Here is a 14,916-nt window from a genome sequence, read left to right on the forward strand (position 1 = left end):
CAGTTTCAAGTCCTTGTAAGTAAAAAAACTGTATTGGTTACAGGCTGGACTGTCTGCTCTGCTTGTGGATGAGTTACCAAAACAATTTCTTGTGCATCAGCCAAGTATAAAATTTTTATACCATACCTTAGTGCATTTCTTCGAGAACTTCATGAAGCTTTTGTCTGCATGGTTCTCAGATTTGTCCTCTTAAATTGTGGTTTTGTTAATGGTAGGGTGTGTCTTAGTGTTAATCCACTAATTTATGATATGTATGATGTCTCAGCTTTTAGATATGCTCAAATTCTACACTGGCTTTGAAATCAATGATCAGACTGGAAATGCTTTGACAGAGAATGAGATGACAACGATTCATTATGACAAAATTACTTCTTTACAGGTAGGCACACAACAAAGTGGTTATCAGAAAGAAAAGGTGTTAGGTGTTTTACTGTGTTAGACTAACTTTTGTCTAGAATAGGCATTAAGTTATTTTCCAAAAGAAACCCTTTAATTTTCCTGTTGGGTTATAGGAACAGTTTTAACTTGGCCTTTTACCATTCTGGAGGCACTAACTCTTCAGTGTTTATCTGTGTGACTATGACTTAGTTATATGCACACTAAACATCACTAAACATAAACTAAACAATCACTTTTGATTTGATATTGCCAAGCTGAGATGAACTGCTCCCATTAAATCTATTCAGAAGAGAAAATCAGGTGCTGTGAGAACTTAATTTATCATTATGCAGTAGGTGGCACCATTTCTTCAAGATCTGTACACACATGGTAACAATAGTGCTGATAAGAGAAAAAATGAAAATCTACAGTAATTGTAGTCAGAGAGAGACATTTCTGAATTTTTCCTTTGTGTTTTAACAAAATTCAAGGAGCTTTGGTTAAATTAAACTTGTTTCTTGTCTTCATTAGTTGTCTGCAAGGCTACATGTCTGCCCCTTATGTTGTATTTTAGTGACAACAAATGTGGATAGGAGTGTATAAAAAGATACTGTATCAGAAGCACAGGAGATACAATAGATGGTACCAACAGAAAAATCCCTGAAATTTCATATGTTTTTTTATTTCTATCTTGGTAATGTCCATAGGGTGCTATATATTATGAATTAGAAGAAGCTATGCTTTTGTGTAGATGTTTAGATTGTAATCAGATTGTCTAATGAATATGCTTAAATTTGGTTTTTGGGCCTGGGTCTTTTGTAGAGAGCAGCATTTGCACATTTCCCAGAGTTATATGACTTTGCACTCTCAAATGTAGCTGCAGTAGACACTCGTGATTCACTGGTGAAGTTATTTGGACCCCTTAGGTAAGTTATCAGAATTAAGTTCAACATGAAATTGAAGTTCTTTGTTCTGAGTGTGCTTTAATTTAACAAACTTCTATCCTTTTTTTTTTCCTGATTTCTCACATCCCTTCTCATGTCTTTCTAACTTGTCAGATTGCCTTAATATCTGCTGAAATAGGGAGACAGGGAGAGTTTGTAGTGAAGTATTCTAATTCCATTATGAGAATTTTTTTTTTCTAATGAATGAGTGAAAGTACTAGATTATGGAAAAAAATTAGCTAGTTGGAGCAGTGGTTAACGTTCAGTGTTCACCTCTCTCTCTTCTAATTTAGCTTTTTTTACTCTGTTCTGTACAACAACAGCAACAGACATCAAAGTATAATGCAGTGGTAAACGTGATTAAAAGGGTAACTGTATTTTGACAAAAGCAATGTGTGCCCTGTTGTTTCTTACCGTCTTCAATACATGTCTCAAACAATAAAAAATGGTCATACCTTGCTGTGTTTATTGTGGGTGAGTGACTGAGCACACCCTTTACCCATGGAAATGTCCTAGAACACTTTGTAACAATTCCTAAAATAAATAGTCAAAATATCTCAAACTTCACTTAAAATACTGATCTGCAATTGCTGGTCTCAGCAATGGTTGGATTTTTTATTTAAGGAGAGAAAGAAAAAAGCATTCAGGAAGTGTTCTCTCTCAATTTCGGTGTCAATTGACACGAGTGTTTTCTTCCTTCTGCTGTGCAGCTCCAACACTCTCCATCAGGTGGCATCATACCTCTGCCTGCTGCCACCCTTGCCTGAAGGAGGAGACTCAAGCTATGAAAAGGAGTTTCTCTTGGAGTTGCTGGTAAAACTATAATAATATTGCTTGTATTTTTTTATTGCAAACTCAAGATATGGCTGCATCTGGCATCTAAATGGTATTAAAGGAGCCATTTAGGACCTGTGGCTGAACTATGTGTGAACCACAACTGTGTTATAGCAGTAAAAGGCTGGGTTTTAAATCCATAAAAATTAAGTATTTGGAAATGTTTATTTATAAATGTAGTTTCCCTGAGAAACTAGTATGCTTGTATTTGGTGTAATTTGTGTTTGGTTTGATTTCTATTCTGAAAAAGTTGTTGCTCTTTATGTAGTAACTTGTTTTTCCCTTTTAAAAACATCTGCTAAAATAGATCTAGATTTTCAGTACTGTTTGCACATAATTTTTTTTATATTTAGCATATAACAACATTACTGCAGGCTTTTATTCTGCTACCAGTATTAGAATGGCATGGCATAGCTGTTTTCTAAAATCTTTTCCATAGGATTATTTTGCGGTTGTTGATTAGTTTAAAAATTGTTCATAAAATTTCCTAAGGTTTAGGTGGCATTAATATGATACTGATGGATACTGTGGGGAGAGATTTATTCAGATGGCAGATTGGACTATTGTATTGATTATATTCTTCCCAAGAGGGAATTAAGACTTACTGAATGAGCATTGTTATTTATAGTGACCATATGTTTCATGGGAAACAAAAAAAATTTCATTTGAAGTTGATTCTCTGCTGAGCCTTGAGTGTTATTTTCAGTTCAGTTGTGCCAGCTGAGTAGCCAAAGAATCTTTTAACTCTAGTACTACCACTGATAGTTGGACTATATGTGTGTTCATCTTTTAATGTCTGTGTGCATTTAGTTTAATTAAAAAAACAAAAAAAATTGTTAAAAGAGACAAAATGACTGGTGATGACCAACAGTCTTAAAAATTAAAGTATAAGTTTCAAAGAAAGCTTTATTGTCCCATCTTTTCTTACGGAAGTTTAAAGTGCATCCATTCTTTAGGTTTCCCGTCACGAACGAAGAATATCTCAGATTCAGCAACTTAACCAGATGCCTCTTTATCCTACAGAGAAGATTATTTGGGATGAAAATATTGTACCAACTGAGTATTATTCTGGAGAAGGTACGATTAAGTAGTTCAGTAAATGCTGGTGGGGAAAAAAAAATTGTATTGATGTCTATAGTTCACTCTATCTTTTTATCTATAGTTCACTCTATTTGCAGTGTTTTGGAATCTTTCAATACTTTAAAGTGAGGTCAGGTTTTTTTGGGTTGTGTATCAGGAACTCTGAGATGAAATTGTTGGCAAACTTGTAGTGGATTTAAGGAAAATTTTTTAAGGAAAAAGGCCTACGTTCACACAAAGAAATGTATTTGCTTCTAATTGGGGTAACGTGCTGTAGCACAGGCAGTTGGTGTAAGGAGAAACAAGCTGTAAACATGCATCAGAAATGGTGTTGTTTGTGCTTTACTCTTAAATAGATTCAAGGCAACCTTTTAAAAAAGAAAAAGCATTGATGGGAGGAAATTAATATGAATTATCTTTCTGATTTCAAGGTAGAACTGTACACCTAGTCACTGAAAGGTAGTGTATGCATTTTAAATTCAGGTGTTCTTGCTTGATATGCTTATCATCTGAAAGCAAACTACAGTTATTGCAAAGAAGGAATGATGTAATTTTAAGCCTTGCAGTAAACAACACACATTTTCATCTAGTTACTTTAAAAACATAGTGTGCTTTTTAAAAACCTCATGCTGTAAATTTTAGTATGGATCATGAGAATTTTTATTAGGAATGTAAAAACTTTAATTTGAAACCTGGAAATTCCAAATAGCAACACACATCTTCAAAGTCTAGTATTAAGTATGTTTCTGATTTGAGCAGTGAGTATTCTGTACCCTCATGCATGTAATTTTGTCTCAGAGTTTTTTTGTGTAGTAGGTATAAGTCTGAAGTTAAGCTTTTTTGTACATACATTCTCTGTGAACAAATATTAGTGAGATATTTTGAAATTTGACTGCCTCAGGTAAGGCATGGCTATAGGCAACAAAACAGTCTTGATTTTACAAAGATAGAAAATTTTATTTATAGGTCTGCCTGAAAGGAGGCTGTGTTGGAAGGCTAACTTTACAGAACTTTTGCATGTAATGTTTTGTATTCTAACAGACAAATAGTTAATCACAATATATATGTTATTGCTGGGGCAGGGGTGGCAGGGGGAAGAAAGAGCAGTTCATCACACATCTTTCTCTGCTGTTTTTAATTCTTATTTTAATAATTCATTAAAGAAATTTTATTAATGGTGAAGTGTGATTTTGGCAAGTAACAGTGATTTCTAGTGGAAATGTTTCCTCTTTCTTAGTGGTCTCTTGTTGTTATTGTCTGTGTTGGTAGTACTATTGTGAAGCATTTCTGTTGCTGTCAGAATGTTACCAATGTTTTTTTATTTAGCTTCTCTTAGTTTCAGTTTACACTTGCTCTTTTTAGTCTCCTTGTATTCTCTAGCCCTGATTTCAGACATGACGGGTTTGTTTTCATCATTTTGGGGCTTTTTGTGTTCAAAAATGTAGCTACGTTTTTTTGGTCTAAAACTTAAATTTTAGGCCAGGAAAGATAGGAAGATTTTTTCTGTTTTAAAAAATGAGGGAAGAAGATAAATGCTGCACAGCCTTGAAGAGGTGTTGCTTTAGGCCCTGCCCTTTGTGCATATAACCATCTTTACAGGACAGGCTTTGTTACTTGGTGCTGGGAAATGTGTTAAAGCATTTTATCACCATGAGGCTTTCCAGAATAGAAAGTGCTGTGTTCTGTCACCTTTCTTCACTGCTATTGTATCTCAGTGCATGTGAAAGCAAATGGGCATTACATGCACCCATGAAAGGTTTCAAGGGTAACATTCCAAGTTTCAAAAGCCTGATGCTTTCACAGGTCTTAAGCATAGGTGTTAACCTGGAACATTAGTCCAGTAGTGTTAAATGAGTGACATATAAGAATTTTCATTGTGGAAAAGTTGTGTCTAAGATTACCTTAAAGCTATCCAAGCTTTAGGAGCTGTATATGTGTTTTATTACTCCTTGCTTAGTTAGACCTAATCTAATGTTTTTCATTCTCATAAAAAAATATTTAACCATTATCAGTAACAGAAGTTTGAAGAAAGCTGTATATTAAGTTTTGATTTCTTGGTTGAAAAATTTTAATCATTGTTGTGACTTCTAATTAATGTAAAGAATTGCATTTGTGGAATTGCTGGATAATGCATTTTTTTATTATTAGTTAATGAGCCTTTTTCATCAATATGTAGTAGTGCTTATTACTGAATTCCCAAATGCCCTGCATTTGAGCTTTGTCAGTTCTGTTTTAGCTTGAATACTATTCACTTTAAATAGTTCACTGTATTACTGCCAGAAGGATGAAAATTCTTTCAATCTTGTGCAGGTTCATTATGATTAAGTGCAAAAATTTGGCAGAAGAAGGGACAAGAATGTGCAATTTTTAGTCACGTATAGTTGGGAGTATTTTGCCCATGATAACAACTCTGTCATAACACATGTATGTATTTATAATTTTGTAGTACCAATATATTAATCTTTTTTTTTTTTTAATCCATCAAATACCTCTTTCCTTCCACCTCTCCTCCTTTAGGCTGCCTTGCACTTCCCAAATTGAATCTACAGTTTCTGACTCTCCATGACTACCTGCTGAGGAACTTCAATCTCTTCCGCTTGGAGTCTACCTATGAGATCAGACAGGACATTGAAGATAGTGTCAGTAGAATGAAACCATGGTAATATTTATTAACTGCTCCAAACTTGTCACTTCAACTTCAGTTGTAATCATTTGAGAATAAAGAACTGATACAGGATATACTAAATGCATAGTAGCAAATGTATTTTAAATTATGTATGGGCACTACATTTTATACTAACTTCTTCCATAAGATGTTACCATCATGTGTTATGATTTTGTAAGAGTGTATTTTACAGTTTAAAAAAAAGACAGTTTTTTATCAGATAGAGCCTAATGCAATTTTGGTGTTTGGGTTTATGGACTTGTTTGTTTGTTTTTTAGGTTATCAGAATATGGAGGTGTGGTGTTTGGTGGATGGGCTAGGATGGCACAACCCATTGTCTCTTTCACAGTGGTGGAGGTGGCAAAACCCAATATTGGTGAAAACTGGCCCATGCGAGTACGAGCAGATGTTACAATTAATCTGAATGTCAGAGATAATATCAAAGATGAATGGGAAGGTACTTACATGCTTTGAAATAAGATGCTGAAAATACAAGCTTGTCAAATTACGTTGTATTGCAATCTTATTTGTAAGAAAGGAGTTTTTTGTCTAAGATACAGATTTGCCATTCTTAATACAGTATTTTTAAAAGACAGTTACTCAAAATCCAAGCTTAAGGAATTTATACTTTCCTGAAATGAAGACTGACATTGTTAAAGTATTTATGAATCCATTGGGAGCAGAATGTCTACTATTTCAGACTGATGTCAATCAGTTTGTAACTTGTAACATTCTGCTTTTTACAGGGAATATGAATAAGTCATGTAGCATTTTAAATGAATATGCATGCTAATAATGTCCTATTGAACATGTAGTGTGGAGTGTGAGATAGGTGTTAATATATTCATTTGAAAGTAATAGTTTTCAGTACATTTGAATGTCGTTAGGGTAGGCTGACTGTACTGAATACTGTTTCTTATAAACACTGTTCCTTATAAGTATCTACACAGGCAACACTTCTTTTGCTTGGGGAATTGAACTTTTGTTGACCGTGTTGGCAAGTGACATAGAAGCATGTACTTGTACTTGGATTATCAGTAAATGTTACTGCCTTCTCTTTTGTTAGAGAAGCCTGTTAAATGTGCTGGAGCTGCATAGTGTGATTACAGGTCATGTAGCACGAATTCTAAAGCTGAATTATGTGATAAATAAAAGTTATAAGTTTGGGAATTTAGATTATTAAAGCAGGAAAACTAGAAGGATAGGGGCAGACTTCACTGAACTTAGGGCACCTGTATAGTGGTGCACTTAGCTTTCAAAATACTGGAACAGCCTCTGTGATATCATAAGATTTTTATTTAATCAAAACTGAGGTGAAGAATTAATGAATTCCTGACATAATTGGCTCTTAATGAAACTGCTCTAAGTTGAATAATATACACTGAGTGATGAGAAGTTGTCTTGTTAGAAAAACACTGCATGTGTTTATGAAGTTTTGCAGCTGTGAGATCTATGAGAATCTGTAGTTATAATGGAAAAATAGGTTTACGGTTCAAAATTACGTTAATGAATTGGAGAAATTGCATTTTAAAGTAGGGTGTGATTCAACAAGAATGAATATGATGATACTAAACTTAAGGAAGAAGTCACTGCACAAATGCAGGCTGGAGGAATAACTTGTTAGGGAGTAATTCCACAGAATGAAAAAAAGTCTGAGGTAATAATCACTCAAATGCAAATGTAATTCCACAAGAATATATTATTACTGAGGAAAAAGAGAAACACTCAGCCAAGGCAAACCAGAATTTATAAAATGGAATGTGTCATGGAAAACAAGTAACTTGTTAAACTGACCGTATACTATGTTAATTAGATAACTGAAGTAACTGTTTAGGATTTTGCACCCAGTTCTAGGCACTGCACTTAGTGTTGTAAAAAAATAATATTTGGAGGTTAGTCCAGGAGAATAATTGAGAGATTAATGACACACTACTTTCAAGAAAAGACTGAAAATCTTGCTTTTGTGATCTAAATAAGATTACTGGGAGAAGAATGATCTTGTCATAAGTTTGTCATGTTGTCATGAAGAAACAGGTTAATTTCTTCTTTTCATATCTGAAATCTTGGCAGATTTTAGTGTCTAAGCACAGTGGAAAAGAAGACAATGTTCTATGGTTCGGTAGCCTTTAAGTCAAAGACATGTTTTGAAACAGAACACATTTTGCTCTTAATGTTCTTTAGGAGAAATTTTTGTGTATTCTGTTGTACGTATATATTGAGGAATGGAAAAGGAAAGTGGCATTCAGTCAAATCTCACTGAATTTTGGAACCAGGTCTGCGTAAACACGACGTCTGCTTTCTGATCACCGTACGTCCCACCCAACCTTACGGCACCAAGTTTGACCGACGCCGACCTTTTGTTGAGCAAACTGGCCTGGTGTATGTCAGAGGCTGTGAAATCCAGGGCATGTTGGATGAGAAAGGACGTGTTATTGAAGAAGGTATGATGTACCAAAACTTTTTTTAATTTGTTTTCCTTTTTTTCTGTGTGTGTGTTAATAGCCTAATCTTTGACTTCTGTTTTAAGCGTTGCTTAATGAATTAATTACCTACTCGAAAAAAACCCAAACAATTCCACAAGCAGTTCTGTGACAGATTAACTGGTTTCTTCTGCAAAAATCTGATGTAGTGAGATTAGTTAAATAAATCCATTATGTTTTTGTTTTAGGAATAAAATACCTTGTTTTCAAAATCTCTATTAGAAATGGGATGAAAGCATGAAATAATAATACTTGTAATGCCATGCAGAAATCAGTTTTGTTATGGGAGACTACTGAGAAGATATTATGGATCACCTGTTTGAATGAGAAGCTGCTTTTAGCACTACTTCAAATTCTAATCTTAACTAATTCACTAATTCATTATGGGCAGGACCTGAACCCAAACCAAGACTTAAAGGGGATTGCAGAACATACAGAGTATTTCTGGACCCAAACCAGTATCAACAAGACATGACCAATACAATCCAAAATGGAGCAGAAGATGTTTATGAGACATTTAACATAATAATGAGAAGAAAACCAAAAGAAAACAATTTCAAGGTAAGGTACTGCTCATTGACTTGTAGGATAAGACTGTATGAATATGCCAGCTATACTAAGTTATGTTAATTTTAACTGCATGTAGTAAGGCTTTTTAGGTGGCGTTGGATCACTTCAGGGAAATTAAAATCACTCAGCTTGTGATAACTTTCCCCTGTAGTTAGATGTGGAAGGAAAATCAGGACACTCCTACTTCACTTGAGTATATAATAAATTACATTTACAGTTTTTTAACACATAGCCTACAGCTTAGTTGTATTTGGCCTTTTGGGTCAAGTGAGCATTTGGATTATTTTTTATCTGATGTAATAGTGGACTGTAGGAAAAGGTGTAACTAGTGAGAAGGTGAAAATCAGAGAAACCTGTTAACTTTTGGGAGCATCACTGGTTCAGTTTCTTTGTAGGCTTTGGAGGATACCAGATGACACACTTTCAGTACTGATATATGTAACAGATTGTATGCTAACTAAAGCTTTATAGACTTTATGGTGCTATTTTTTCTTCCCTAACAGTTATCTCACAGTTGCAGTGCATGTTTTTTTTGGTATTTTACTTCCTTGGATATTCATTCTCAAGAGAGCTTTCAGGGAATTTTGTCAGAGTTGAAAATAAACCTGTTGCTAATGCATTACAATACTGTATATTGCCTACAAGTAAGATGAAAGGCACACAACTTCAATTCAGTTTTGCATGTGAAATCCTCAAGTGTGGATTTTTGAGGAAGCTTGTCAGAGACTTAGCTTTCCTTACCCTGTGTTGAAGCAAGAAGAAGAAAGCTTTTCAACAAAGTTGAAATGTATATTTGAGTTTCAGAATTGTGAATTGATATAAATTTAATTTTGGCCTAGTAACCTTTTCCAGGCAGGTGGCGTGATTGCAGAATTTGAGTAATTTAGCTTGCAAATCAACTCCAGATATAGGTGATTCTTCTCTACACAGCTCTCCTGAGATACCACCTGGAGTCGTGCATCCAGCTCTGGAGGAAACAGAACATGAAAGACATGGACCTATTGAAGCAGGTCCAGAGGATGGCCACAGAAATAGACAGCTAGAGCACCTCTCCTGTGAGGAAAGGCTGAGAAAGCTGGGGTTGTTCAGGTTAAAGACAAAGCCCTGGGGTGACCTTATTCCCATACTTAAAGAGGGCTTAGAAGGAATACGGGGTTGAACTTTTTGGCAGGGCCTGATGCAATCAGACAAGAGGTAATGGTTTTGAAATAAATGAAGGTAGATTCAGACTAGGTATTTTTATGGTGAGGGTGTTGAAATACTGCTGCAGGTTGCCCAGAGTGGTGGTAGATCCAGGTCAGGTTGAATGGGACTCTGAGCAACCTGATCTTGTTGGAATTGTTCTTGCTCATGGACAAAAGGTTGGATTAAATGACCTTTAAAGGTCTCTTCCAACCTAAACCATTTTAGAGCAGAGCAAAAGCAGCACCTCCCCTGGCCTGCTGACAGCTTCCTAATGCAGCACAAGATACTGTTGGCCTGCTCTGCTGTAAGCATGCATGATTTTGTATACATGAAAATATTTCTTGCATGCATTCTCAGTTTCTTTGCTGTTAGATCATTTAGACCTTTGAATCTTTAATGTTCCTTGGGTTTTCCATTATGAAAATGCAAAATGAACAAAAAAACCTGCCTTTCTTTTTTATCACATCACTACCAGTTTGGGTACAAGAATTCCATATCCTCCTTAAGCTTTTCTAACTTACCTTGTTTTCTCCTATCAGTTTATCAGTTTTATTAGTGTTGATAATGTATTGAGCAGATAGAAGACAGCTGGAAATTTTAAGCTGATATAGTGGGAAGGATGACAGAGAGCACTTGTGCAGTCTTAGTAAATTAAGCAGATGTGACAGCAGTGGAGGTGCAAATACAATGTGTTTGCTGAAGGTGGCACCACTATGTCATTGCAGTAAGCAGTGTTTCAAGAGCTAATCTTACTATTTTTATATGTGTAGCAGTTACTCTTCAAAAGCTGGACTGAAGTTTTTATGATGAAAAAGAGCACATTTGCTGTTCAGGACTTTCCTCTGAGAAACTGTTCTGAACTTAGAAATGCTGCCTAAAGAAGCCATGTTTTCTGACTTGTGTTTTTCTTAGCATAATTGTGTTATGCTATGCTTAGTATGCATTTAAGATAGAAACACTTGTTTTATATTGGCAACAAAAATATAAATACTCTTAGTATGGGGCTTATCCATCATTATGTCTTGGGCCTCTGAAGTAATTGCAGGACCTTCAGGCTTCAGAATTTAAGTGCAGGACCTCTTTGGTCTTGCAGGTCACAAAATGCAGTGTTCATAAGACCAAAAGCAAGAAGTAATACACTGCATGTATTGATCAGCCAACAGGAGAGTAGGTTTCTGGAGTGGCTTGTAAGCATCAGGTAAGATTCTTTAAGCCTTTCCCTTTATTACAAAATGAGGCCAAGTTGAAAGTGTATTTTGTATCACAGTGATATTTGATAATGCCAGCTGTATTATCTCATGCAGGTTCACTTCTTCCCACAGCTAGGAATTTGACTCCCCAAAGGTTCCTGTGCAAGGACAGAGCTGCTGTAACATGTTTTCTTGGCATGAGAGTTGAATTTAGGAGCCAATCTATTGGTAGACAATCAAGCAACCCTTTTAGATAAGGAAAGGATGGAGCATGTAACTTAATGACAATCCTAAATTTTATAGTGCTAAGTTACCATTCAGTTAATAATTATAAAGACCTGTCACAGAATCCACAGTATGGTTGAGATTGAAAGGAAAGGATCACAGTTCATATAACGTGTGAGGTTGAGGGGACCTCTGGAATGATCTAGTCCAGTATCTGCCAAAATCAATATTAGAGTCAACTGAAGCAAGTTCCTCTAGATCTTGTGACTTTGTACAAATGGAATTAGGCATCTCCTGCAATGGAGACTGCATAAATAGTGTAGACAACCTGTTCCAATGTTCAGTAACCCACACAGCAAAAACTTTTTCATGTATTTAAGTAGAATTTCCTCTGTTTGTGTCTGTTGCCTCCTATCCCTTCATGGGGCACAACTGTGAGAAGCCTCCTCCTAGTATTATTATTTTTATGCAAACTGATAAAGTTCCCCATCACCCCTTCAGTCTTCTTCTTGGGGCTAAACAGTCCCAGCTGTCTCAGCCTCTCAAAGAACAGATTTTCAATCCCTTTGTCATATTGGTGGCCCTTTGCTGGACTCACACCACTGTGTCTGTGTCTCTTGTCTTGTGGAGCCCTGCAATGGACACAGTACTCTAGGTGTGCTTTCACCCATGCTGAGCAGAGGGGGAGAATTAGAATCTCTGTAGAAGTTGGAGCAGGAATGATGACCACATTACAGTGACACAGTGAACAGTGACATGTCCTTGGAATGATACAACACAAGCAGGAAAAAAAGGGCAGAGAATCCTACTTTTCAGAGGCAGATACATAAATTTAGACTATCAGAATAAAATTCTTTGCTTTAGTTTTGGCTGACTTTTCTATACAAGATTGGCATTTGAAAGGCCTATATTATGTCCTGACGTGGACTGTTGATGCACTGTGTTTCCCATGCATTTTTGATAGCATAGTAAGTTGGAGGCTCTGGAAATCAATGCAGATTTCATGTCTTGTGTTTCTTCTGCTGAAGAGCATATTTGTGATGGCCTACGACTAAGTTTTCAGTAAGGTTGTTGAAAATTTGCCACAGAAGTAGTCGTTTAACAGGAAGACTAAAATTCACCTACATCTTAGTTAAAATGCCTACCTTCAGGTTCTGGAGCATTGGTGTTTTCAATAATACTGACATAACCACAGATGAGTACAGAAGTTAATTTGGGGATAAAGAGCAAGCTTCTGGAAGGAAACACTAGCTGGCTGCAGGTATGAAATTTATAGAGTTGAAGAAGAAATCTTAAGCTAATTGAGGGTGTTCTTGAATTATATCGGATTCCTAGTAAGAACTGGATTTAGGTTTTAGGATTACTGAGGCATTCGTTTGCCATACAGTTGTGCATTGCACTAAACAGGATTTTTGTGCTGGTCAAAGTAAAGAGTAATTGCTTAAAATGCCCTGTCTGTAGTCATCAAAAAGCCTGATGCAGTGCTTACCATTTGCTACTTCTAGAAATTGCTAGCTTGGTCAATATCTACAAAGCTGATGTTTTTTAGAGGGTGTGTGGAAAAGTGTTGGGGCCTCTGGGATTGCTATTTGTCTTCTGATGGGTGAATTTAGGTGAGGAAAGAAAGGACTGAGAAGCAAGAAAAGTGCAAGATTCTATATAGAAACCTAATGTGCATCATGCTATAACCAGGGAGGATTTTTAATGCGTATTTGGTATAAACAGTCTGACCTTATGGAAGTCCTGGAGAAGAACCTTAAGCAAAAACATGTGTAGCTGTTGATAAAATGTGAATTGTTTGCTCATTGTAAAAGCAGGATGATAAGCTAGGGCCGTGGCAGACAATTTTGCTCAGAGGCTGTTTTGAACTATGCCTTCCTTTTCTTCTCTGAGTGGAATGGAATGGAAGGAAAACATGACTGATAATTATTGTTTTCTTTACTAATAGGATGGTTACAAGAATTAAATGGCTTGAGACTGGTATTTTGTTCCATATATATATACTTCATTTATGTTTACTCAATCTAACCAAACACTTGTCAACTAAAGACTGTTACAAACTGGCATCTTAGAATAGCCCTTATTATTCTTCAGTGTGTCATGTTTTCTTGGTAAAAATGAAACCTCTACAATAATTTTTTCATTTTTTTCTAATCTGCAGGCAGTTCTGGAGACTATTAGGAACTTGATGAACACAGATTGTGTGGTTCCTGACTGGCTGCATGACATCATTCTCGGATATGGAGACCCAAGTAGTGCACACTATTCAAAAATGCCAAATCAGATTGCAACTCTGGATTTTAATGACACTTTCCTGTCCATTGATCACTTAAAAGCTAGCTTTCCTGGGTACAATATTAAAGTGACTGTTGACAATCCAGATCTGCAAATCCCCCCCTTCAGGTGATCTCAAAATTTCAATTTCTCCTGGTCTGGTGTTCTTGCTGAATTGCTTTGTCAGGTGGAATTGAGTTCAGTGGTTGAAGGGGGGTGCTCTTCTTTTTAAGGAAAGGTGTTAATGTTCAGATATAGATAGTACCATGACAGAGGTAACTGTGCTACAGTTAGGGTCAGGACCAGCTTCTGCTCTGTTGTACAAAAACATATCAGAGCATTGCTTGTAGATCACCCTATGGAATATGTAGGAAAAGCAACAGCATGCAGTAGATAGAATCAAGATGTGCACTATTCAGTTCTGCATTTTGGTATCTGGTCCTCTCAACTTAAAATTTTTAAATTACATTGTTTGCTTATGTGTCTCATTAAAGCAAGCCAACAACAGCAATTTCTACATCAAAGCTAAAATGTGAGCTTTTTGGAAATAAAGAATTAAGTCTGCAGTTCCATATTGCTTTTTTTGTTTTAGAAATGGTTTTTGAAATAAGATGCTTACCTGTGTGACTGCTAAGTCAGAGTTACATGTTTTGTTTCACTGGTGCTCTTCAGCCTTTTTTCACTTGACGGTTCTGTACCTCCTGGTAGACCTCCTTGGAATATGTCAAGTGATTTTCACAGTGCTGGAGCATAGTTACTTCAGCTGGGCTGAAGGAACTGTCTTTTTGAAAGAATAGGTTAGACTAGAAAGGAAGAAAAGATGTCTTTCTACCACCTAGCTCTTCTCATGGCTAAATTGCATCTTGAAAAGCAGGGATGTAATTTTAGTGATTTTTTTTTTTTGAAAGCCTGCTTTTAGAATATTTTAAGAGACAGCACTAGCACTATATAATGAAAAAAAATAATCTGAAGGTTTCAGGATAAGATACCACACACAGCTTACCTCAATGAACTGGTGTTAATTTTCACTTCACAGATTAAAACATAGATTCCTCTTCACGAAGAGCTATTGCTTTCCTGCTGCTTAATTT

General features: G+C 36.0%; 1 protein-coding gene across 1 annotated transcript in view; it reads left to right on the forward strand.

The window, feature by feature from the left end:
- The window catches only part of AQR (aquarius intron-binding spliceosomal factor), a 52,789-nt gene that overhangs the window by 11,364 nt on the left and 26,509 nt on the right, over window positions 1-14,916 (forward strand). The window contains exons 12-20 of the mRNA XM_030452434.1: window positions 266-379; window positions 1,201-1,304; window positions 2,033-2,135; window positions 3,113-3,233; window positions 5,754-5,895; window positions 6,180-6,358; window positions 8,175-8,342; window positions 8,773-8,942; window positions 13,713-13,954. Of these exons, the coding sequence (XP_030308294.1) occupies window positions 266-379; window positions 1,201-1,304; window positions 2,033-2,135; window positions 3,113-3,233; window positions 5,754-5,895; window positions 6,180-6,358; window positions 8,175-8,342; window positions 8,773-8,942; window positions 13,713-13,954 (1,343 nt within the window). The remainder of the gene's footprint in view (window positions 1-265; window positions 380-1,200; window positions 1,305-2,032; window positions 2,136-3,112; window positions 3,234-5,753; window positions 5,896-6,179; window positions 6,359-8,174; window positions 8,343-8,772; window positions 8,943-13,712; window positions 13,955-14,916) is intronic.

This window comes from Calypte anna, chromosome 5A (genome assembly GCF_003957555.1).
Source record: "Calypte anna isolate BGI_N300 chromosome 5A, bCalAnn1_v1.p, whole genome shotgun sequence".
NCBI lineage: Eukaryota > Metazoa > Chordata > Aves > Apodiformes > Trochilidae > Calypte > Calypte anna.